This window comes from Beta vulgaris, chromosome 1 (genome assembly GCF_026745355.1).
Source record: "Beta vulgaris subsp. vulgaris cultivar EL10 chromosome 1, EL10.2, whole genome shotgun sequence".
NCBI lineage: Eukaryota > Viridiplantae > Streptophyta > Magnoliopsida > Caryophyllales > Amaranthaceae > Beta > Beta vulgaris.
Genome location: NC_079202.1, coordinates 3,172,921 through 3,200,057, shown reverse-complemented (window position 1 = coordinate 3,200,057; position 27,137 = coordinate 3,172,921). Strand labels below are relative to the sequence as shown.

The 27,137-nt window shown below is 36.6% G+C and overlaps 2 protein-coding genes and 1 non-coding gene across 3 annotated transcripts; 2 read left to right on the top strand and 1 right to left on the bottom strand.

The window, feature by feature from the left end:
• The first annotated feature begins 5,157 nt into the window (after nt 1-5,157).
• Nucleotides 5,158-5,231, top strand: TRNAN-GUU (transfer RNA asparagine (anticodon GUU)). The gene has a single exon. It is a non-coding gene; the product is annotated as a tRNA-Asn (tRNA).
• A 106-nt stretch (nt 5,232-5,337) lies between these two features.
• On the bottom strand, nt 5,338-10,604 carry LOC104884500 (xylulose kinase 2). Its single transcript, XM_010669159.3, has 11 exons — nt 10,464-10,604; nt 9,398-10,049; nt 9,192-9,280; nt 8,995-9,059; nt 7,137-7,189; nt 6,904-7,024; nt 6,688-6,762; nt 6,559-6,612; nt 6,050-6,144; nt 5,763-5,937; nt 5,338-5,673 (listed from the first exon to the last, which is right to left on the bottom strand). The coding sequence occupies exons 1-11, from the start codon at nt 10,520-10,522 to the stop codon at nt 5,435-5,437; spliced, it is 1,677 nt and encodes a 558-aa protein (XP_010667461.1). The 5' UTR covers nt 10,523-10,604; the 3' UTR covers nt 5,338-5,434.
• An 8,786-nt stretch (nt 10,605-19,390) lies between these two features.
• On the top strand, nt 19,391-26,896 carry LOC104884499 (xylulose kinase 2). The gene is made up of 11 exons (XM_010669158.4): nt 19,391-19,638; nt 20,106-20,757; nt 20,898-20,986; nt 21,947-22,011; nt 22,956-23,011; nt 23,395-23,515; nt 23,605-23,679; nt 23,752-23,805; nt 24,210-24,304; nt 24,381-24,555; nt 26,435-26,896. Exons 1-11 carry the CDS (start codon nt 19,580-19,582, stop codon nt 26,665-26,667), a joined length of 1,674 nt encoding a protein of 557 aa, XP_010667460.1. The 5' UTR covers nt 19,391-19,579; the 3' UTR covers nt 26,668-26,896.
• The last annotated feature ends 241 nt before the right edge of the window (nt 26,897-27,137 follow it).

Here is a 27,137-nt window from a genome sequence, read left to right as displayed (position 1 = left end):
AGAGAAATAACAATAGTAAGAACCAAGCGAATATTAGTAGGTTTAACAACAGGACTAACGGTTTCAAAGTAATCAATACCTTCCTGCTGATGATTGCCAAAAACAACAAGTCTGGCTTTGAACCGCTCCACAGAACCATCAGAATGATATTTAATCTTGTAAACCCACTTACAACCAAGTAAATTCTTATCATAGTTGCGAGGTACCAACTCCCATGTATCATTTTTAATTAAAACATTATATTCATCTAACATAGCCTGACGCCAACGTGAGTCTTTAGAAGCTTATTTAAAATTTGTAGGTTCAGACTCTACAATTTCAGTGTTTAAGTTCATTAGGACACGAGGCTTAGAAACACCATCTTTAACACGGGTAACCATGGGATGTTTATTCGCAATAATGGTAGGTGGGGAGGGTGCAGGATCCACAGGACTAGAGGGCGAGGTAGGGGACGGAGACTCAGTGGGGGGAGCATGGACAGCAGCTGCTGTGGCCGAGACAGCGCACGTTGTGAAGCGAGCCGTGTCACTAGGCGTAGACGCTGGGAATCCAGCGGACGGGACAGACGAGTTGGTGGGGACCGTGCCAGCTGCCAAGGGAGTGCCAGCGAGCCCAACAGATCTGGGCGAGAGGACTTCGCGGCTCTCAGCTAGCGCCGAGATGGGAGTACTCCCAACAGCCGAGACACGAGGGAGGAGGGGCGGGTCAGCGGACGCAAACACACTAGTGGAAGGCACACTAGGAGAGGAGAGATGGGACGCAGAAGACACACTAGCTATATTGGTGGGGGACCAGTCACTAGTCAGAACCATAGGAGAGGTGTAAGGCATAGATGGTGCAGGACCAAGCAACTGACGATATGGAAATTTATGTTCATGAAAAAGAACATGACAACTAGTGTAGACTTTCTTGGTAGTAGGATCAAAACATCGATACCCTTTATATTCCAATGCATATCCAATAAAAACACAAGTTTTAGATTTAGGTTGCAGTTTGTGATTTTTAGAGTTTAGAAACAAAGGAAAGCATTCACATCAAAATGTTTTCAAAAATTGATAGGAAGGGGGACGATGAAATAATTTTTCAAAAGGAGAAACACCCCCTAAAACCGAGCTGGGTAATCTATTGATAGTGTAAGTGGCAGTATATGATGCATTAACCCAAAATTCAGCACGAAAGTCAGAGTGAATAATCATAGTACGAGCCATTTCAATGATATGACGATGTTTGCGTTCTGCAACACCGTTTTGAGCTGGAGTGTGGGGACAAGATTTTTGAAAAATTATACCATTGTTAGAAAAATGCTGAAGAAGAGGAGAATTGTCAAATTCTCTTCCTCCATCACTTTGAAATATTTTAATTTTGCAATTAAAAAGATTTTCAGCCATCTTTTGAAACATAAGGAATTTAGAATAAGCTTCCGATTTTCGACGTAAAGGATAAATCCAGGAATAGCGCGAAATCATCAACAAACAAACATAATAGCGAAATAATTGATTTGACAAAATAGGAGATTGCCCAAGATCACTATGAATTTTATATAATGGATATGTAGAAATATGTTCAACAGAATCAAAAGGCAAACGATGTATCTTTCCTAGCTTACAGCCTACACAATCATATGAAATTTAGAAGTAATGTATATATTTATTTAACATAATTTTCCTATAATGCTAGAATAGTATGACCCAGCGAGCATCCCACATCACCCGACTCCTTAATGGCTAGGAAAGCAGAACTGAAGGCTCAGGAGGGACAATGCGGACTGAAGAGGTAGACACCTTGTTTACTGGTTCCCTGAGCAGAACTTCCCCGTTATCTGTCCTTAACTACACAGAAGTTTATCAAAACTCACAACACAATCATTTTATGACACACTTGTTAACTGATAATAAATTATGTTTTAAATTAGGGACATGACAGACAATGATAAACGAAGGGAAACTTGCAGTTTTTAAAGTTAAATTACCAGTACTTTTAATTGGGAGTAAGGTACATTACCAACTACACAGAACTAGACCCAGATAAGGAGTTTTAATAGAGAACGTACCATCCTGAGGAGTCATGTGAGATGCAGCTCCCAAATCCGGGTACCAGACTGAGTCATTAGCTTCACCACCAACAGATAGTGCAGCTAAGGCTCGAGTGACACTTTCTGAGGAGGAGGTAACAAAGTTATGATTGAAACGCTGGGGACAGTAGGCAGCTTGGTGACCTGGAAACCAACACAAACCACATGTATCGGAAGTAGGGGTAGAAGTAACATTGTTACTATTTGATGAATTACTCCCATTTGATCATCCCCGATTATTATTGTTATTGTTGTTTCCTCCAGAGCCACGATTATTATTGTTTCCTCCATTCCCACCATTATTACCCCAGCTTGTTGCCCCACGTATTATTACACCTTTTTTGTTATTCCTTCCCCGATTTCTCCCTCCAGAATTAGTCTGGGAGGAGGAACTTGAACCAGTACCAGTAGTTTTAACGGCAAGTAAGGAATGATGGGATGATGGATCAGATGCATCCTTAGAAGTTATCAATCTTTGTGCATGCAGTAACAACTTGGGACGCAAATCATCAAAACTAATGGGGAATGGATAATGCAGGAGGGTAGTAACTATATGATCGTACTCAGAATCACGATCTAGGCCAAAAAGAGTATACTGCACTAAATCCTAGTTCGACACAGGACACGATAGCAGCAAGGGAATCAACAATCACCTTAATTTCCCGTAAATACCCATCCATTGTCTGGGAAGCAGTCTTTTTAATCCGAGTTAGACGTCCCTTTAATTCCATTGATCTAACCATACTAGCATGCATAAATCTAGTTTGTAAACGAGTCCAAATCTCCACAGAGGTAGATAAATCATGCACATCTATAAAAATATCCCTAGACAGTGTGACAAAAATCCACGATTTTATTTGTTGATCCACACGCAAATATTCATAAAACTGATTATTAGGGATAGAAACATCATGTTCATCAATAATAGTTGGAGGGGGAATATAAATCGTGCCTTTAACCATACCAAGCAGTTGATGTGAAAGTAATAGACAAGTAATCTGAGTTTTCGATAATAAATAATCTTCAGGGGAAGAGAGGGTGATAGTGACAAGATTACTCAGATTAGAGGCAGAGATTTGTGGCATAGCAAAAACAGAAGAAGAATACGGTGGCATAGAAAACATGTTACCATACCCTCATGTGATGGGCGACGCATGGGTGGGGTGAAATCCTGGCGGAATTCGTTGAGGCGTGTGCGAGGAGGAGGAGGGGAAACCAACCGGCTGGAAGGCGGCAGAGACGCCATGGAAGGACGCCAGGGAGCGTAGGGCTGCGGTCCGGCGAGATCGGTGAAGTAAGCGACGGCGGTGACCGGAGGTACAATGGAGTACGATGGTCCAACCGACTGGGCGGGCGTCGAGGATAACCCAACAGCGAAATAAGGCTGCGACAAGAAAGAGGCAGCGTAGGACTGCGGTCCGGCGAGATCGGTGACGGTCGACAAAGCGACGGCGAGGGCCGAGGAGGTCAGCAGAGCTGCAGAGATGATTGCCGGCAGAGGCTGCGACGCAACGTTGATAGCGGAAGAAGACTGCGAATCCATGGCCAGGAAAGAGAAGCACGTAAAAAATATATTGGGGAAAAAAATATGTGTTTTTTTTTTAGTACGTGGAAAAAAAAATTTGGCTGAAGAAAATAAAATTCTTCTAGGAAATCCTTGGCTGTGATACCATGTACCAGTGTGGGAAATAATTGTGTTAACCTGGCATTCAATATATATAGTGTTTACATTACAGACCTATGACTATGAAAGTACCATTCTACCCTTTACATTATAATATTATCTCTTTACATATAATATTATCCAATATCCGCTACCCTAGGTAGCGGTTATATGTTTCCTAAATCCGTTACCCGATTAGTGGTTTTGCAATGTGAACCACTAATTCTAATACGTTCTTCTTAAGCAAAATTTATAAATAAATTCTCGCATCAAGTCCTACGTGGAAGGTATGCAAGGAAATAAGATGAAATCTGACACAAAAAGAGAAATAAAACTACCTTTTGCAATATGTATGGAAAAAATTCATTTATTTTCAAGCAAATTCTTTTACTATGTAATTCCTTCTCAATCAATTTATACAAGTATCAAAACAACAAAGAAAAAGAAAAAACTTATTTGGGATTTCCGGCATTCACAGGAAGCTTATGATAAAACTAAATCAATAAATTCTTTCACATAAAAAAATTCTTTTGTCCATAAAAATAAAATTACTTATTTGGGTGGGAAACTACAAACACGTTCAATCGAAAATCTGTTTTTGCTTGGGGGTAAGCAATGTTATCAGGATCGGGATCCTACTTTGCATCGTAGGAGTTGGTAGGATCGAATCGGTGGGATCGGATCGTAGGATCGTAAGATCCTACAATTTCGTAAAATAGAGATAATTGTGTTAGAATATGGCGAGAAACTCATGTTAAAAATTTACAGAAATCAATAATGACTTATTTCATTAAAAAATGGTGATATTTTGTTAATACTAGAAGATTAAAGTGACATGCAACCAAAATCTAATAGGATAAATATTATATGTAAAATTACTTTATGATTTTTTTACGATATGATCGGATCATAGAGTCGTAGGATCGTAGAATCTTATTAAGATCCTACCATGTGTTTTTTTGTGGTTGGGTAGGATCGAAACATCCTACAAAATTAAGATCCTACATAGGAACGGGATCGGTGAGGTCTTTCCGGATCGTAGAACCGTAGGATCGTAAGCTCAAGTTTGTTTATTCAAAAAGAGACACAATAATATAGTATTATCTCTGTATTTTTAGTTGCACTATTTGCTAATTCACATGAGCCGAGACCATTATTTGAACGTTAAAATCTCTTACTGGGTGTAAGTAAAAATTATAAAAATTTAATATTTGAAATCCTCACATTGAGACGAATTTAACAAAATCTCACTCGACTATATTTTTCTTATATAATATTGCGAGATAGTTTAACAAAGTTGGTAGATGAATAGTGGCACAAAACCAAATGGTGCAACTAAGAAAGTACGGAAGTAGTGTATGCTCTCGGAGTTCACAAGGTATTTTCTCTCTTAAAAAAAAACAAATGATTGGAAGAAACAAAAGCTGGAATAGCTCAGTTGGTTAGAGCGTGTGGCTGTTAACCACAAGGTCGGAGGTTCAAGCCCTCCTTCTAGCGGATATTATTTTTCCAAAGTTTTCAAGGCATCCATTTTTTTTTTTTAATGTAGTATTTATTTGCTTAAATCTTAATGGTCTTCGTCAGTTCTTTCAAGCTGGAAACATTTACTTCAAATAATCAGAACGTCAAATACTCAAATTTCATCTTACATACAGCCTAATGTTTACTAATTATAAATCCACTATATTGGATCCTTAATGTTAAGTTGATACACGTCCAAACTGTTTGACAAGGTGATCTTCAATTTCTAATCTTTTCCTCATCAGCATTGCATATTTTGATGACAATGCTGGGTTTCCGGCATTCACAGAAATCTTCGAGCTAAGAGATGTCTTCTCCAACTTGTCTTCATACAAGAACCGAACAGGAACAAAACTTGATGTTTCATGGCACGTCCAACCATGCGCAGCTCTTAACGCAGCTCCTAGAGACGCCGAATCTATGAAGATACATGTAGAACGAGTCAGCAACTGACAAATATTAGTTGATGACTTTACCCTTGAGTTGTAGAGGAATAATGCATTTTACCTGGCCTCGGGACAGTATGTACATCACATCCAAATACAGATGCAATAGCATTGAGAATGCACTCATTTGATGATGCGCCTCCCGTGGCTATTAGTCGTTTAGGTGGAATCACCATCCCCACTCTTTCAGCATGTGCTCGCATTGATAGGAGCTGCCCCTCTATTAGTGCTCGGACCTGCAAGCAATATCACAATTTTTATGTGAAAGGATGACTTTATTTGCATATTAAGAGACATAAAACTATAAAAGCATAATAGTTATAGAAGTATATGATTTAGAATATGAACCTCGAAAGGAGCATCAAACTCTTGGACCTCCTGTACAGTTACACCATCCATACTTTCACCCCTGAAATTTTCGAGAGCGTATCTGTGGAAACCAGCTTATTGATATACGAAGGAAAGAAGTTAGTCTCTTTGTATGACATCTCTTGGGAAGCAAATTTGAAAAGCTTAATTAAGTGAAAACATTTTCTTCTCCTATGAAGTCCTCTGATCAATAGTGCTATATATAAATCTACTTTAGGCATGAAACTAGGAACATAGGGTCATTACTTATTTGAAAGATAATGTTCCAAATAACTGGTGGATAATACTATATACTTCTTCCGTAACAGAAAGAATGCAACAATTGAATATTTTATACCTCACAAATAATACGGAATTGTTGCATTCTTTCTGTTACGGAGGAAGTAGTTCCTTAATTTATCGAAAAAACGAGTGAGGAAAGCATCAGGGAAAAGGATGTCTAATTTATAGCTAGTGTTAAACAGGGTGGAGCTGTAGCTATCACTTACCAGGTAGAGGAGGAAGAATTTCGTGCTCCTTGTAGTAAAAACCCAACTTCCCTTCTGTAAATGTTGGAAGCATATACATCAGGTTAAGTTAGCACTTTCACCACATTGACATTAACGATGGATACGCACCATTAAGAGGTGGTGTTTGTTGCAGATAATTGTTGAAAACTTCCCAAGATTCCTCTGCATAGCAGTTGCGGATATCTAATGAAGAACATCAATTCACAACATCAGTAAGCCATCGTGTAAATACTCCATTTTTTTCCCAGTAAACCTTATTGCAAATATAACATGAAGTATATTGCAGCAACACTATTGAAGCAATTATGGTATAACACTACGCACCTTCCCGAGTCAGAGACCCATTCTTATAGACTAGCATCACCATATAGCCATTTGTATCTACAGGATTAGGGAAAACATGGCTTTCTAAGCAAGGTTCAGGATCATCAATCAATCCAAATACCTTTAAGCAAACAAGAAAAGAATATATTAAATAATCAACAAACAAAAAAGAAATTCAGTAGTCAGTAATAAGATTTACCGACTGATCTATTATGAGAAAAATTTTAACTCACTGTGTCACTTGTGCCAAGACTTATGGCGAGATCACCAGCATTTAGTGCCAGACCTGCAGTGAAAACAAAAACGCAATGCAATTGATCTCAGATATCAATGTTATCCTTATAAATGGATTAATGGAACATCGTAGGACTTGTGTGCAGAGTCAAGGAATAAATATACAAGCAACATATATAGCTACAGCGAAGTGGTGCATCCAGTTCATGTCCAAGTGTACACAGGTCAATTTAGGATTACATAGAAGAATAAGTCAATAATAGGTCAAGAATAATGGACCACAAGACCGGCAATGAAAACGACACAAATAGTAAGCTAAAGAAAAGTTGAAAGTTCTAGAAATCTTCATAAGCACCTTCAATAAAAGAAACAGAAAAATTTACACCATCAGTCCCAACTATATCCCTATCAGTCCTAGCTATACCTTGTGTGTAATATAGACTCAACTATCAATTAACTCAAAATAGTTTCATCTTGGATGTCTTCCCAAAGCAGTCCCGCTTTATTTGTAACAAATTAAATAGCTCTAAAAGAGGAGATTTTATGGCTAAGGTGGGAGAAAGGAGATCTGGAAGGCTCCGGGTCATCCTAAAAAAACATGTTCATTTGGCAAACTTGGTGGGGTAGGATGCCTGTTAATGCTAACATCCATCATGGAATTCCATCTTTCCCCCCTCACTGTGTATTCTTCCCATCCCAGGTTGAGGACATGAACCATGTGCTCCGCAATTGTCTGTGAGCTCGCGAGATTTGGGACTTAGCTGGAGTCTCTCTAAATCTCGCCATCCCATTCATAATCTGGTTCAAGGATCTGATAACCTCAAACCACCACCAACCAAATTCTCCTATTCCAAGAAATGTTCTCTGTTTTCACCTCTTGGGAGTTGGGCCATATGGAACAGGAGAAATTCTTCACTTTTCAAGAAAAAAAACACACCATCAGTCGACCTCTTAAAGAACTCTAGTTGGACGGCCACCAAATGGTTCTTCACTCAGAACCAAACTAAGGCGGGAAAAGCTCCCAACCCCTCCTCCTCCACAAATGTTCCGTGGAAACCAACTAAAAATAAACACTGATGCCTCTTTTTTTCATGGATCAAACCAAGCTTTCTTAGGCCTTGTTTGCCGTAACCACAATACTGATTGGGCGGAAGTTGTGCAATTTTCCACCTATACCAGTGATGCCCTTGAGGCCGAAGTCTACTGCATCTTGCTAGCTTTACAATGGGTATACCGAAACCAATGGGAAAATTGCATGATTGCTTCAGATTGTCTGCAGACAATTAATATGATAAATCGGACTTCGTGTGTAAAAAATTATCTATCATATCTCATTGATCTTTGCAGGGAGTTGCTCCAAGATCGAAGCTACACTAGGCTATGCCATGAAAAAAGAGAGGAGCCAATATGCTTGCGGATAGTATTGCTCGAAATGCCAAAGGGAGTACGGATGGTTTCAATACCTTGTGTATTTTGAGTAACCCTCACTCGGATTATATTAATATTTATGTTGCGGAAAAATCTAATCTTAGTAAGATTCCTCAAAACTTGAATGATGGAACATTTTCGGCCCATAGGCATGTATCAAACTTTTTATCTAATTAATTAAGCTGGCTCCAATTTCCAAAAAAAAAAAAAAATGAGAGTACAAAATCCAAATGTTAGCCAATGCTCATGCCTAAAATAAGTTCTTAATCTTCCCACTTCAAAATCTACCTTGTTAGGATCCAATAGAAGTTCAGACAGGTATTATTAACACAGCAGAGGTGATGGAACCATGGAAAGACCAAAAAAAAAAAAAAAAAGAACAAGGAAAGCAAGCCATAACTTCATCGTAAGCAAAAAATAAGTAAGCACCTGCAAGGCTGTTTGGATTATCTCCTGACCATTGAATAACCAAACAGTTCTTGTTGAAGTTAAATCTGAAAGGTTTATGAGGCAAGGATAGCTGGTGATGCTTTGATGCTCAACTTCCTAAACATAATTCACAGATCTCCATTTCTTTTATTATAGTAAAAACACTAGTGGTACAACCCAATTCAAGGTGTACTCACCTCTCAACAAAATATGGGGAAATGATACCGGAAACAGCGAATGCTGGAGCTAGCTTCCCGAGCTTCTCTTCCAAAGACGGTGCTGTTGCCTGTAGTGAGCACCTTTTATATTAGGTAATCAATGCTGAAGATATAATAAGTCTAAATCCTGACAACATAAAACTGAAAATTATTTCAGCAACAATGTGATGAGCAAGCTGGCATACATTTAAAGCCAAATTTGACCACTCTCGTTTCTTTATATCCATCAAGTTCATCCCTGCGCCATCAGTTTCGTCAATGCAAGCATAAGCTCCAATAAAAAGAGATCCCATAAAAGAGCTAATAAGGGACACCCTCTCTGTATTATGGTATACTTCAGGTCTAGTCTCATATATCTTTCGAACTTGTGGGCCCACATATCTTTCATGGGCACGAGACCCAGTGAGACGATATAATTCCGATGCACCCCCAACAGCCTCCTCAATCTTCCTGCATTGTTCTGTTGTGCTGCAGTCCATCCAAATGGGTGACTCTTCCAAGGGAAATGACTGACTAAGTTGATCTTTTAACCTCTTTCCGGGATCAAGAGATGACAATACCATGGAGCTCCCAATTTTCCAATATACACTACCATGTTGTTGTGCACTCCCAGAAATTGAAGCAATCTTCGCAAAATCAACTTTTTTTGATAATTTTTCAAGCATCAAATCAAGAGCTTCGACCCACATCATAGTAGGGGAAACAATTCGGCCATTAATCACAGGGTCGCGATATACTCCATCTTTGGTTTTGTAATGGGGTAATTCTGAATCAAAGTGAACAAATTCTGTAGCAACAATTACAAGGTTGGAATCCAAAATAGTGGCTTTCAAGGACCTAAACACACCAAGAAAAAGTCTTTTAATACAATTTAATTTAACCCAACTATATACAACTGTCAACATGAACAACAACATCATTAAGAAATGTCAGTTACACTACACATATAATGCTAAAAATTAATCAATTCAAGTGTTTAACCACAGATTAAAATTAGCAAGATCACTAACACCAAAATTGAGGTAGTTAAAACTTAATTGAGGCTTTGGGTATATATTAATAGAACAATGCATTCTTACCAAAGAAGCACCAAAAAGGTGATTAAGCCAATAATAATAATAGATTGAAGATTATAGCTGATGTGTTAGATTTATAGAATGAAGAATGTGAGTGCTAAAACCCAAAATCAAAACAAATGGTAGAAGAGGATTAAATATGAAAATTGAAGAAAAAGGAAAAAGGGGGACTTACTGAGTAGAACAATCCAAACCCAGAAAGAGGGAGCCCTGAGGTAGAGAGTAGTTTTCCATGATAAACAAGCTTTGCACAAGCTGCAAAAATATTGAAGATGAGGTTTTTAGGTTCTATTTTCTCTAATCAAAAATTAATTCTTTAATATAAGGGTCTCTAATTTTTTTTATATCTTTCTAAATATTATTAAATCCTTCAGTAATCTTCACACATTTGGTGGGATATAAATAAAAGGAAAAATGAACAAGAATAATCCGACCTTTTGCTCATATTCGTTGTTGCTCCGCATGCGGTGTCCCAAAATAGTGTAATAGTGATATTCGTAGTCAGTTAGCCTTAGTTAGGCGGATGCCCATTTTGCACGAATTTCAACCAAGCGGTAAATATGCTTGTTGTATTAGTTGCATTTGGTAAAGTGTTGAATTTTGATGTGCAAACATGGTTTATATAATCGTTAATTTCACATAAAAACATAATACATTAAAGGTAAATTAAGTGCAACTTTAATAGTTAATCTAACAACTTTTATCCAAAACAACTTAGGCAGAACTTTAATGATTTTTAAAACAAAGAGATTCAAACAGTAAAGTTAATAAGGCTGAGTTTGAAAATCAAACACCTACATAAACATTTACAAACTTGAGAAACGGTTTCCATCTCCTCCTCTTCCTACTTTTGAGTGTTTTATTGTTTACCCAAACAAAAAACTGCACTTACACCTAGCAATTGCATACACACCTCTATACTAATTTAAGGCTGCACATCTATCTGTATAGTCCCAAAAAACCAAAATATCAGGAAATTTTGCGTTTGATCAGTATGTAGGATGGAGAAATTGATGATCCCACGTTCTTCTTTGTTGAATAGCTACCTGGGGTAATTTTAAAGTTACAAGAAGGCGTAGACAATTAGTAAGAAGAAATGGTTGAGGAAGTAGAACAACTTGAAGCGATTATTAGAAGGCAGAAATGTAATCTTACAATAGCACAAAGAAGGTTACTTGTGGAAAACGTGCATGTAACTGAGAATGGTGGAGTAATGTAATGCATCCTTTCTTGTTAATGGAAAGTAAGTTTATTTGGTTCATTGGAGAATCCTCAATTCATAATTTTTATCGAAAAAGTGCTAAAAATTATGCATATTTATTTATCCAAAGTCAATATGAAATGAAAACAATAGGAATTTTTTTTTTTTTGAGATGCTCATCATTGAGCTTCAAATTTAAATTGGACCTACGTTCTTTCTTCCCTATTAAAGGACCAACCTTTTCACCCCTTCACCTTTTTTTTTTTTCCTAAATTCACTTACCATATTCGAAATTCTTTCCAAATCTACAATCATGTGAGAGATAATGCACTTCACTGCTACAAAGTCGTACTTTTACCCCAACTTCTCAAGTTATGCCATCACACACTTCAAAATGCACATGGAGTATATTAAGTAATCCAGAGGGGAAAATTAAGAACCCATTGACAAGGTAATGAAAAGATTGAACTCTACAAAAACTACAATAATCACTCACATTTTACATATAAGAAGTCTACCATTCCAGTCTTTAGATTCAAACACACAAACAAAACTAACCCGCAAGGTAAAAAAAAACTATTTATAGAAGTTCACATTTTCTTGTTACTGATTACTATGAAGTATTTTTCAGTATTTGAAAATGCAGAAACACCCCATATCACAATATTCAGTATCTGAAATTGCAGAAAAAAGAAAGGAATAGTATAAATCAGGTGAAATTGATATCCAAAAAATATAAATGCATCCTAATAAGTCTATGCATACAAATACAGCAGGATCAGTAGGCCTTTAGAAAATTATAGCCACAGGTGATCAATCACCTTTAGAACAATATAATCATGCCTAGTAAACTCCGTAATCCTTGGACTTTAAGTTATAGGTATTGTTAGAAATCTCTCATCCTTGAAACTTAGAATTCATCTGAAACACAACCAATTAATCAAATACTCCTTTATGCTATTCCTTAGGAAAGAATCATAATCATAAAATTCATATCTAAGAATTCAGAAATCCAACAAAAGTGCGACTAATGCAGGAAGCATATAATCAAAACCTTACCAAAAAAATCACCATCACCTCAAACATAGCAGAGTTCTCAATAATTCATGAAAATACTGACCGCAAAAATAAGCAATTTGTAATACCCAGAACAAAGCAAACGGAGTCGAAAATGTTGTTTCTGACCCGTTTAGCCAAATATGCATATATTGCATGCCACACCTAAGATTCCTCTAGAATAAATGTAGCAATGAACAATAAAAGATATGATACCCAACATTGCCACAAGGAAACAAGACACTTCATGTCATTCTTATAGCAGTTCGCACAACAATGCAACACTAAATTTGCACTAGCAGCCCAAAAACCTAACCAAAAATCACAAATATAAAGTTCAAATTCAACCAATTCTTCTACTTTTCATAACAACAATTTGGAGTAAGAAAATGAAATTAATAACAAAACAATCAATTTTTTGTGATAAACACACTAAAACATAAAAACGTAAACAAAGATAAGCATATGGAGTAAACTAAAAGACAAGAGGAAAATATTAGAACCTCATGGACTCCTTTGAGTTCCTTTGTGCAATAATAGGAAAGAATGTTCATCAGGATCCAATTCTTCCCCTTCACGACAAGGACTTAGGGGAATCTCAGGACCCTCGTCATCATATTATTCCTCATTGCCTTCATACACCTTAAAAAGACGAAGCTTTCTATCAGCATCCTTGCAAAACATATCATGCCATTTCCTCCCTTCTGCAAATGCAGTATCTCTGATATACATCCCCTCCCAAGGCAAGCCTTAGCTTAGTCTTCATTCGAATGATCACCAATTCCAGCTTCACCTCAAAAACTTTTGCTTTTCCCTTCCTTATGGGTGTAGAGCTCTCATTGGAACCCAATGCCCTCAATCCGCAGACAATTGGTGGTTTGTTCATGGGGGGTAGCTTAAGTTTCTTTCTCTTTTGCTCAGTGTTAGGCTCACTAATCTCAACCCCATCTCCTTTATTTTTTTTGAACAAAAACCATAATTGTAGGTTTAGGTTTGGGAGACTTACAAGGAGGGGTGTTAAACATTTCCTCAGCTGTCTTCATCACTTTCTTCAAGGCTTCGAAGGAGTCTTTGCTCAACAGATTGGATGCTTCACCAGAGTAAAACATCTTCCAAGCATAAGGACTCCCATATGAAATAGAAATCGCCAGATTTATGCAAAGAAGGCTCTCCTCCTTCAGTTTTGTAGCTATGGCTGCGTCCTTGAGTAATTGAGTGTTGATCATTGTTCCTTTTTGGTGAAAAGATGAGGGGAAGGAAGAATTTAGTTAGAGGTTGGAGGATGATGTTCTAGTAAATTCTCCTACTGTAGATACTAGTCAAACAGATGGAGTTGTTGCTGATGAAACAACTGAACTTGAGCCTGATCATGAGGAAACTATTGATGAAGGTTAGAAAGGACCTAGGAGAAGACGCAGAGACTGATTGAACAGATTGAAGGCCGAAAAGTTCCTGGTCAAAACTGCCGTGTATAGGAGATGATTGGTTATGCATTACATGTAGCCAATGATATAGAGTCACCTGAACCAATGTCGTACAAGGAAGCAGTTGCTAGTAACGAATCATCCAAGTGGTTAGTTGCTATGAGTGAGGAGTTGAAGTCTCTTTACAAGAATCATACATGGGAACTCAAGAAGGTGCCAAATGGACGTAAGGTGGTAGGTTGCAAATGGGTGTTCAAGAGGAAAGAAGAAATTTCAGAGGGTGACAGTATCAGATACAAAGCCAGACTAGATGCAAAAGGGTTCAGTCAACGGGAAGGGGTAGACTACAATGAGATTTTCTCACATGTGTTATGTCATACTTCTATTAGAGTGTTATTAGCAATAGTAACACTAATCCGAAGCTTGAGCAGTTAGATGTGAACTTAGCTTTCTCACATGGAGAGTTGGAGGAGGATATTCAGATAAGTCAACCAGAGGGATTCGTTGTTTTAGGGAAGGAGAACTTTGCTTGCCGACTGAAGAAGTCTTTGTATGGACTTAAGCAGTCACCTAAGCAGTGGTATAAAAGGTTTGACAGCTTCATGGTTGAACATGGATTTGACATGAGTCCTTTATGACTGTTGTGTTTATCATTGCAAGCTGGAGGACAATTATTATATTTATTTATTATTATATGTTGATAACATGCTTATTGCAGCGAAGAAGAAGTCAGACGTATTGAAATTAAAAAAGCTTATGAGTTCCGAGTTTGACATGAAAGACTTAGGAGCAGCAAGAAAGATTCTAGGCATGGAGATTTATAAGGATCGTGCTCAGAAGAAACTTTTACCATCTTAGAAAAAGTTACATCTTGAAGGTACTCGACAAATTTGGTATGAGTATTACAAAATCTATTGATACTCCCGCTGTTGCTAATGCTCGTCTTTCTATTGTTCTTTCTCCTCAATCTGATGAGGAGAAGGAGTACATGTCTAAGGTTCGGTATGCTAGTGTTGTTGGTAGTTTGATGTGTGTTATGGTGTGCACTAGGATAGATATAGCTCATGTAATTAGTGTTGTTAGTAGGTTTATGACTCAACTTGGGAAGGAACACTGGCAAGTTGTGAAGAATATTTTCCGCTATTTGAAGGGAACAATGGATGTGGGTCTCATATATGGGAATGATACTGAGTGTTTAGTGACCAGATATTCTGATTCAGATTATGCTGTGGATATAGACACTAGAAGGCCATGAGTGGGTATGTATACACTCTAAGAGGGTCCGTGATTAGTTGGAAGGCTACGTTGCAGTCTTCAGTGACTTTGTTTACTACGGAAGCTAAGTACATGGCTCTAACGGCTGCGCCAAAGGAGGGTATATGGTTACGTGGTTTGGTCAGTGAAATGGGTCTACATCATGATCGAGCGACTCTGCATTGTGATAGCTTGAGTGCTATTTGTCTTGCCAAGGATCAGGTGCATGATGATAGAACTAAGGACATTGATGTGCGATATCGTTTACTAAGGAGTGAGAAAAGGATAATAGTGAAGAAAGTTGGGACTGCTGATAACCCAACTGATATGTTCACCAAGCCAGTTCCGTCTCGCAAGCTCAAACATTGCTTGGACTTGTTGAACGTTGATAGTCACATATAACACCTTTGGGGGTTGTTACCTCAAGGTGGAGGCAATCCCGACCCAGGATAAAGAGGGTAAAACCCGACACAGTGTTCAATGTGTGAGTCTTGGGAGGGTTCGATATCTCATGTATTGTTGAGAGGTATCATGGTTATCTTTTCAAGGTGGAGTACTTGTAGAAGATGCAAGTCAAGGTGGAGATTTGTGAGAATGGTGACTTAATCGTGTGCTAGGAGCTTTGGGGGTTCAATATTATGTGTAGATAAGGTTGGGTGAAGCTGGGCATTTACTGAAGACAAAGATGCCAGGCAGGAGCTCGTGCCTGGGTCGCGCAACTAAATTGCCCGGCCGCGCACCAAAAGTGCCCGGGTCCGGCATATTGAGCGAAAGAGGAGTTTTGTCAGTTTTTAGTGTCCGGGTCGCGCACCTTTATTGCTCAGGTCACACATTTCGACGGAACGAACTATTCACACTACTGAGTCTGATTATGTGATGTGACAATACTACATATATTGCCTTGAGAGTGTTAAGACCTGACCATAGGATTAACGCCTACTCTACTTGCTCGACCCTATACTTAAGTATTATTAGTTGTCTGAACCCTCCTGATTGGTATAAGCATGGTGGATCGATTGAACGCCCTAGATTTTTAATTATTTGATAAATTTCCATCTCTTGTGATCTAGTTTATTATAGCTTAGTTATTAATCATTCAACAACTTTTCTCTCTAAATAGTCAAGTAATTAAGCATCAATCTCTAGAATTCCTTTCACTGTAGATCGACCCGTATTTGCTAATTATCTGCTAACAATAGACACCATGCACTTGCAATACTATTTTATAACATAACAATCGCCCTCACAAAAGTGTATGACTGCTATTCGAATACTTGCTTACGGGGTAGCGGCATACATGATTGACGAGTATGTGCGAATTAGTGAAAGCACAACTCGAGTAGCATTAATGAAATTAACAAAGGGGGCTATCAACCAATTTGTTGTCGAGTACTTGAGATGACCAACTTCAAATGATTTGGCTAGACTACTTCGATTCGGTAAGAACGTGGATTCCCAGACATGATCTACACCATAGATTGTATGCATTGGGAGTGGAAAATTTGTCTGACGGCATAGAAAGCACAATATCAAGGAAGAGACGGTGTTGTTATTTTAGTTCTTGAAGTTGCTGCTGATCGTGACTTATGAATTTGGCATTCTTTCTTTGGGATACTAGGTTCGTGCAATATTGTTCTTCACCGATCTCCTGTTTTTAGGGATACTTAGGAAGGTCGAGCACCACCCATGCACTTTACGTAAATGGTAATCAATATGATAAGGGTTATTATCTCAATGATGGTATATATATCCGAATTGGGCAAGATTCGTTCAATTAGTTACACGTCCTTAGACTCGCAAGGACAAGTTATTTGCTCGACACTAAGAAGGAGCTCAAAAAGATGTTGAGAGAGCATTTGGGATGTTGCAATCTCGATTTGCGATAGTTCGTAAACCATCCCTCAAATGGGATGAAGAAATTCTCAATGATATCATGTTTTCTTGCATTATCATGCACAACATGATTGTGGAAGATGAACGAGATACATATGCACACTATGCAGATATTACTGAGTTTACTACAAACACAAGTAATAATGATGACCAATTTGAGTATTATTATGATCGGTTAATAGATATCAAAATTTACATGGTAAATAGAGATGCAATTGAAGATCAGCATGTGTATTATCAATCCTTGAAACGTGATTTGATTGCCAATATATGGCATAAGTTTGGTCGTAACGCTAATTAAAAGTCTTTTATGTATTTCTTTCTTAAATAATTGTTCCACCGCTGTAGCAATTTATGTATTTCATTCTTAATTCAATTATTAGATTGGTCGTAACGCTAATTAAGAGCATTTTACGTATTTGTCAACATCTATATGTCTCTAAATTAATAATACATTAAAAATTCTAATTATGTATCTTATTTTAATTATTAGATCGTTAATTATGTACGCATGTAAGAAATTGGTAGCTAATTTGGTATTCAACCAATTAATAAAAACATTGATTACTAATGTTAGATAATTAATAAAAGCTAATTACGTAGATAACTTAATTATTGAAATGATAATTATAATTTATATATTATTAGTTTAATTAATTAATAATAAAATATTAATTAGTAATAAATATTTCATATTATTAAAAAGTAAATAATAAAAATATTGTATAATGGTGGTTGGGTGATGAGAGAGAAAAAGTAGTTGGGTGGTGTCAAAAAGTAATAGAGAGAGGTAAACTTAGTTGGGATGATCTTTTTTTGGTTTATGATTGAGAGAATAGGTGCAAAAGGATTGTGTAATGTTATTTTTTAGAGAGAAAAAGTTAGAAAGAGGGTACGATGACCTTTTTTAAAGATCGTGATTGATGATGCTCTTAATTTTTTTGAGAGATAAAGTTATAACACCAGCATCAATCTACTATAGTCATTGTCTCTTAATTTTTTCTTTTTATTTTTTAACGAAAGATCTAGCATCTAAATTCATGTAAAGCCGTTACCTTTTTTTCTTGATAAAAATTAGCATCTATAATTGTTGTCTGATTTTCATCCTACATGAATATCTATTATATAAGGAAAGGGAGAGGAAGATGGTGCATCCGTTTAAAAATACTAAATTACCCTTAATGATTTAATAGAATAAAAAAAAAATACAAAAGAAAACAATTTCAAAATCCTTTTTCATTTGAACTTTGTATTTTAAGTGGATATAAGACACTATTTTAAAATTAACGCACACATCGCGTGTATATGAGGCCAGTAACTTTTTGTTAGAAGATTGGATATGGTTTAATGCTCTAGTATGTTGAAGTTTTTAGATGTCAAATGCATTGTGTTTAATGTGAGTAATAAGTCATCAATAGTTATTATCTAAAACCAACTTAATGAGTCTTATATAGTGTAGTTATTGTTATTAAGTATGCCATATATTCCATTGAATGTGGCATATACATTTATTATAGGAATTTGTTGTTTTTTTTATGTATAGTTCTAATTAAGGCCAACAAATAACAAAACCAATTTATTATTGTTAGGGCACTTCAAAAAATTGATTCATAAAGTTGGTGGAAAGCTGTGATTTTGGAAAGTGTATCAATGCATATGAGATAGATAAAAAATATGAATTATATCAATTATTATGGGAGGCACTAAGTGATCTATTGATTTTAGCTAAGTAAAATGTTATTCAAAATTACAAATTTATTTATTTTCTATAGATCTTAAAAATGAATAAATATTGATATTAACACTGAATGGATAAGTTTTCTGCCAAGAAAATAAAGTGTATATCCAGATATTATAATTACAAAATTAAAAAGATTTGGTTAACAAATGACTAACTCCGTTAACACTGAACTACTATTCGATTACTTTGTAGATTATCCTGATTTCGAACAAAGGAAACAATAAGTTTTATGAAAACTCTACAAAGTAGAGTTAAATCCTGACCATATATTATAAAATCAAGGGCTCATGATTAGTAGGAAAGGAAAAGATATGGGCAGGATATTCAGGGGAAAATAGGGGGGATTTTTGGGAAAGAAAATATAAGCCTTTAATTTGTTAATCAATGACTGATATCTAACGAACTCTACCGTATAGAGTTATTTTAAAACTCTAGAGGATCTCAACACGAAAAGAAATATGTTTGTGTTTACATATGGGGGTAAAATCATTAGAAATCTAATCCTAATTATATCCTTGATCAATTACCAACTGATTAATCCATGAATTTATAATTATCCCATTTGATCTTATCTTCTTAAATGCAAATTAGCCATAAAATCAAATTGATATAAAAGGATTCATTTCAAAAACTAAAAAAAAAGAAGTTAGAAAGTGATCATCGAACTCACCTTCAATCAACAAATAAAATCCCAATTTTTTAAAGCTTCAACAAGTTCTTCAATGGCGGACTGCTCTCTCCCTCAAGACTCTATCTTTCTGGGATTTGACAGTTCTACTCAGTGAGTCTTCTTCTCACCCGAATACCCACTTGGCAATTTTGGCGTTTAGTTTCATAAATCTGCAATGCTGTTATTATTGTGTAAATTTAATCATATGTTTCTGCAAAAAAATTCCTTTTTTTGGGCATTAGCAATTATATATATAGATAATGTTGTGTTTTTTTTTTGTTTTTTTATGTCTGATTCAATTATGTTTTCAGCCTTGATATGAATTTGATTTTCACAATTGAACCCAAAATTTAGTAATTTTAGTTCCCAATGGCTAGTTTTTTTATTTATTTGTTTTGGAAAGGATCAATGGCTAGTTTGATTAAAGTAGCTAGTGGAAACTTCATGAAATTTGTATAAGGTTTTTTTTTTTTATATTATCCTGGTTAATGGGCAATAATATTATGATAATCCTAGGAATTTGGATATGGTAATGTAGAGATTGTTGGCTGAATTATGTGATATTTTGGTTGTTTTAGGTCTTTTAAGGCTACAGTATTGGATTCAAACTTTAATATTGTTGCGGCGGAGCTGGTTCATTTCGATTCTGAGTTACCCCATTATAAGACCAAGGATGGAGTTTATCGTGATTCTTCTGTTAATGGCCGGATTGTATCTCCCACCTTAATGTGGGTGGAGGCTTTTGATATGATGCTTCAAAAATTGTCGAAAAAGATTGATTTTGGAAAGGTTGCTGCAGTGTCCGGAAGTGGACAGCAGCATGGCAGTGTGTATTGGAAGTATGGAGGTTCATCTATATTGTCATCTTTGGATCCTAAGAAACAGTTGGTAGAACAATTTACGGAAGCTTTCTCCATTAAAGAATCACCAATATGGATGGATAGTTGTACCACTGAACAATGCAAGAAAATAGAGGAGGCTGTGGGAGGGGCATTGGAATTATCTTGTCTCACAGGTTCTCGTGCTCATGAACGATTTACAGGCCCTCAAATTCGGAGAATATATGAAACACAACCTGAAGTATATAAACAAACTGAGCGAATATCACTTGTGAGCTCTTTTATGGCCTCTCTTCTTACAGGAAGCTATGCTTGCATTGATGAAACAGATGGTGCTGGAATGAACTTATTGGATATCAAGCAGAGAGCATGGTCTAAGAAGGCTTTAGATGTACGCAATTTGCTGCATTTATTTTGACCTTTTAGTCCTGTTGGATAGTTTGGTTTTGCGAGGATCTTTTTTACTACTTTATTTTGGTGATGTCTGCTTGATGCAATCTTGTTCATATTATTCTTTGCATCTTGGTATAGGCTACTGCACCTAATTTGGAGGAAAAGCTTGGAAAGCCAGCTCCTGCATATGCTGTTGCTGGTTTTATTGCTCCATATTTCGTGGAGAGGTTAGTATCACACTGCTTATTGTTTCTCCTATTTACTTGTTTTTCCCAGACTTTAGTTATATTAGAATATCACAAGTTTGATATCATGTAAAAGAGGGTGGCTGGTACCTGCTTCTTTCTGACATTAATGTGCACGCCGTGCTTGCTAAATTAAATGGGAAATAAAAGATAACGATTGACAAGAATGTCCGGTGGCATGAGATTTCCCTGATTGCAAGCTAGTGAAAAAAGGTGTTGATTTGAGTAAGATTATCTGTATGAGAGAGGCGTTCCCATTGTTGTCCCATGATGTGCCTTATCTGTCGGCCAGTCTGATCTATCATTGTAGTGAGTGTTGCTGGTCTTTTATTCTACTTGCACACTTGTTTGATTGGGAGGATTTGGATCGTAAAGAAAGGAAAAGAAAGCAATGAACTGACTTTTCCCTGTTTGGTTTTAGAAACCATATGGATTGCATAGGAAGGGGAAGGAAGGTGATGAAAATTGATGTATATAAACTGGTAACTCTTCTTTCCTCTCAAAATTGGGGGAGTTTGAGAGGAAAGAACTTCCACTACACCAAATAATAGAAAGTAATGTTTTTCCTTCCTTCCTTTCCTTCAAAAAAGAATACCAAACGAGTTGGAAAGGAGGAATTATACATTTCCTTTTGGAGGAAAGCAGCTACTGACGTTGTTGGAACAGGGCCCAAGTAGCAGGAAAAAAAAGGCAAAGCTAACCTTCCATATATCATTTGATATACTAATTCATGGAAATAAAGGTCCTCTCTCCTTGGAAATGTATAGCAAAAGGAAAAAAGCTCTAGGTAACTCCTGGATGGGGTCTTGCCTAGCTAATGATGTGAACAGAATTGATTTGCCAAATATTTTACTGTTAAATTTATATCTCAGTGCTATGCACTTAGGCTCTTCAGCTATATGATTACTTGTGGTCATGGTGATATCTATGTGTTTATTTCAGGTATAGCTTCAGCAAGAATTGCTTGGTTATCCAGTGGTCTGGAGACAATCCAAACAGCCTTGCAGGTAGCTTGTTTCCCTTCATCTAAGATTCTTCTGTATGGTTCTCTTGGTTCTGGTTTGACTTCTAATTTCTGGTCTCTGTTTTCTGTTTCTCTTGATCATGATTTTGTTCATCTTTGATTCTCCTTTTCCAAGAACTTATTGCGTTTTATCTGCTTTTGCAATTGCCCTATCTTTTCCTAGGAGTTTGTTAACTTGCCTTAAAACTTATTGTTATCTTTTTTACACAACTGTAGCATATAGTTGTGCTAATTCTGTCCACGAAGCTCCTCTATGCGATGTCGCAGGGTGGGGGTTGGGGGAGTAGATGCATACTGATAGTTTTTCATCTTTTATAGATTTCTGCCATTACTATGTGCGGTTGGTTCTCAATGGTAGTGATATTTTCATCCATCGATGCCTCCTACTGTTGCTGCTCTCTTTTGGTTTATTAGCAAAGAAAAGGCTACCTTATAGAAAAATTTACCACCGTGAAGATTGAGACTAGAAAACAGAAAGCATCTCTTCTTGGGGTATGAGAGGGATGATGCTGACTGATGTCTATCTATGTAATTTTGTTAGGAATCACAAAACCTCGTCAAATAACTCTAGAAAGAGCAGTGGATTTTCAAATTCCCAATCAATCCTTTGACGTGGCATTAATCTTATAAATGTTCATGAAATGCTAATTGATGCAAGCTTGAATGTTCTTCTGATGGCAGTCACCTATTGACTGCAAAGGGATATTAATCTGTTTAATGTGGCTTTTTGTATTCATGAAACTAGATAAATATGCAAGGACTGAGTTTAGCAAATGTTCTTTAGTTTGATTTGCAGTAAATTTATATATATCATGGAACTGTATCTACAGAATTTTATTTTGAATATGTATATTCTTGCTCTGAATACACCGATTCAGATATTTGGCTAAATTATGTTTTTCCTCGCTTATCTTTTTTAATATACAGGTTTGACCCTCAACTCTCCTGGCGATCTTGCGATTAGTCTTGGGACTAGTGACACAGTGAGTTGATAATCCAAATCGTTTGGTATTTGTACCATGCAGGACAAAAAGCAAAAAAAAAAAAAAAGATGAGATCTCTATATACTTCCTCCGTTTCATATTACTTGCTACACTTCTCAATTCACGGACTCCTAGGCAATTTTTGGAGAAGAGAGAGGTAGAGAGTAAAAAGAAAAGGAACCCATGTGAGAGGAGAGAGATAGAGAGAGTTTATTGTCCAAAAAGGAAGTGTAGCAAGTAATGTGAAACTTCCCACAATGGAAAGTGTAGCGAGTATTATGAAACGGAGGAAGTATAAGAATATAGGAAAAATAAGGAAAACCAATAGTGGTCGATGTCTTATGTTAATATCATTGAATGGAAATGCTATATTCTTTAATCAGGTATTTGGCATAACTGATGAGCCACAACCTCGTTTAGAAGGTCATGTTTTCCCTAATCCAGTTGATACAAAAGGTTATATGGTAATGCTCTGCTACAAAAATGGGTCATTGACTCGTGAAGGTATGTGCTATATATTTTAGTAGTCAACATATATCAATGCTGGGACATCTTGCAGCATGTAATAATTCAATTATCTTCACTGGTGCTAGATATCCGCAATCAGTTTGCAGAGAAATCATGGGATATGTTCAACAATTATATGCATCAAACACCTCCACTTAATGGTTGGTGGTCTTTTCCATAAGTTGATTGTCGATTTGTATCAATTGTGTGGTTTACAGTTTGGCGTTCTGCAGGTGGGAAGATAGGTTTCTACTACAAAGAGCATGAAATTCTCCCCCCCTTACCAGGTAAGTTTTTAGCGTTTCTTCGTAGACATCGACTGTGAGTGTGACGTGGAGCATATATGGGATGGAAGACTTGATAATTACATGGATTCATACGTTTTACTTCCAACAGTGTGGAGTTTGCTTTCAAGTTAGTATTAGTCATATATTCCCTCAAAGAGTTAATGGTGCTTCCTCTGCACCTGCTTAATGATGGAAATGTCAAGAAATTGCTGTTTTTCAGAGTCTAATATTGTTTTGTGGGTTGGGATTGGGGTGGCCCGGGGAGGGAGGGGGGGGAGTTCGCCTAATGAGAAAGAGAGATGAGCCGAAGGAGTAATGACAAGAAGAATGATGAACCATAGGGTAATTGGTGCTTGAAGGTTTTGAGTGTAATTTTGAGATTGAATTTCCTGATTTTGTTTCAGTTGGTGTCCACCGATACATACTAAAAAATTTCACGGGAAATACTGTTGATGACGTGGTTGAATCGGAAGTTAAAGAGTTCGATGCCGCTTCTGAGGTTAGAATTGCTTTCTGCTATTGACATTATGAGTATTATTGTTTGCCTAAAGATATCATTTATCAACTATTTGCAGGTTCGAGCTCTGATAGAGGGCCAGTTTCTCTCAATGCGAGCTCACGTTGAAAGATTCGGGATGTGTTTCCCTCCAAGACGGTTAATCGCTACTGGTGGAGCATCAGCCAATGAGTGCATTCTTGGCTCCTTAGCTTCTATATTTGGCTGTGATATCTACACTGTTGAAAGACCAGGTGAATCCCAATATTTTGCTAAAGTAACCTGATTAAAGTACTAGTACTAACTCTATCTCCTAAGTAGCTATCTGAGTGCAATAATTTCTCCAAATTTACTCCACGTTTTGTTTCCAGTAGTCAGTCTCTTTTCGGTTCCTGTTGAGTTTTGTTGCTTTTTTCAAGACTGAAATGATGTAGCGATCCTCTTCCTTGCTGGAATGCTTTGCTTCTCTTTGTTTTTCTCAACTTAAAAATTCATTTGAGTCCCTTCAGCTTCTTATGTGGCCTCTTCAGAGGTGTTTGAAAGTTGTTTTGCATTTTAGTGCTTGTTTGGTTGCAATGGGAATTAAATTCCCATAGGAATTTACAATTTGTGGGAAATTAATTCCCTTATGAAATTCCTATGAATTTGTCTAAATTGTTTGGTAGTCATAAAGTGAAGTTGTAATTCATAGGAATTTATGTAGGATTTGTGAGTGACCAAGGGGAGGGTATGTAAATAAATTCGTACATTTTGTGGGAAGTTCAAATTCTCATGAATTTTTATTGCCCCCATCTTCCTCACTTCCTGTTAACCAAACAACTACCCGAATTTGAAAACCCAGATTTGAAAATCATGGGAATTTCTATTGCCTACATAATTTTCCGTATGCATTATTTTTTGCTTGATGAATGTATTCTTAGTCAGACGAAGCAAATCTTTTATCTGATCCAGTAGACTGATGCAAACTTGCTCAAAATGATAGTGTGAGGGCATAAATAACTCTAATTTGAAACCAAACAAGCCCGTTGCTGGCTTAGGTCAAACCTGGCTGGGCTAAGTGCTAATCCTATTGGAACAGAAAATTGTTTTATTTTATTTTTCTTTTGTGAGCAAGGCAAGATATAAGTATATCTGAACTGGTAGCTTAGGACCTGTTTGGTATATCTCTAGTTTCTAGTTTTTGGATTTATGATTTATGATTTCTAAAATCATATGATATAAAAGTTATATGATGAAATTTAAAGTATTCATTCTCGTTCTAATCCTGTTTATTTGGACAACTGACAATAAAGAAACAGAAACTAACTTATTTTTGGTTTTCATATTTTTATGTTATCTTTGAAATTCAAAACAAAAACTAGTAGCAAACCATTAATTAGAAATCTACCTCTAGAACCTTAATCTTATGCTATGTTTAATTCAAAGGAAAACTGTTTTGTAGGATAACTTTCTCTTTTTCCATTTTCCTCTGAGATAAGAGGTAGAGATGGTTTTGAAGTTGAAAATAGTTTTTCAGTGGGCGGATTATATTTCCGCATTTAAAGAAGGAATGCCACATTTTCATCCATGTCCTCTCACTTTCCTCTTCTGCCTGTTTCCTCTAAATTCTCAAGTAAATGATTTTTACGAATAAAATTGAAGTTTGGAACCTGATTCCTATTGAAATACAGTGTCCATTGAACATGATAAGGTTAAAATGTTTTCTCTTGAACCAAACAACCTGATTGGGAAAAAACCCCAATGAGGTTACTTCTAAAAATGTTCTATCCTAGGATTCTTTTGTAGGGGCAATGTAAGATATAGCTAAAAGTTCTAATTCTTCCCTAACTTTAATCTTACCGAATATGATATGCTATTTGATGAGTATATGGACTTAAATTCTCGACTTTCTTCTCCTCTTACAGATCATTGTAATTTTGAGTTGCAATTCTGTCAATCTCGATTATTAATTTCCCTATTTTTGCTTCTTCCTTTTGTTTCTTTTGTCATAATCTACTTTATATCTGGAGACTAACTACTGGTCCTGGATGTTACAAGGGAATAAATCTGAAAATGCAATTCATGCTCCAGTATGTTACAAGAAACTAACTGATGGTTACCCCATTCTTGTTTGTTTTCTCTTCCCAACAACAGATTCAGCATCATTGGGTGGTGCTCTGAGAGCTGCCCATGGCTGGCTCTGCAATGCAAAGGGCAGTTTTGTTCCCTTCGAGTGCATGTACAAAGACAAGTTCGAAAAGACATCGTTAAATTGTAAGCTTTCTGTTAAGGCTGGAGACCCAACTTTGGTCTCTAACTATGCAGTTATGATGCAAAAAAGAATGGAGATAGAGAATCGCCTGGTCGAGAAGCTGGGTCGTTGGTAAAGCAAGACTCGAGAGTAGGAAAGCGCATAGGAAGGCTTTATTTAAGGCATTAGAAGATATGAATAGCAGCGTTCGTCTTTCTATATGAAATCCAATATAAAAAAAACGTTACTTTTCTTTTCATTTTTCGTTATTACTGTAGAATAAAAGCTGATGTACATAAACAAATGAAGATGGATGCGAGACAGTATTCTGTTTTCCAGAATAGGGAAGAAAGACCAATTTTCCATGTCTTTGCAGCAACAATATCTACTTAACCCCTCCATTTGTGTTGTTTTATCACATGTGCATATCTTTTTGGAGCATCATCTAGATAATACTACAGAAGTCCAATACTGACCCGAGCCACCCTGACCCATGTTTACTAAAATTAAAGAACATAAATTTGAACATAAATTTGAATGAAACTGGAAACTAGTATGGATAAATTTGATTGAACAATAACAGTTTGATTGACAATCCACAATAGA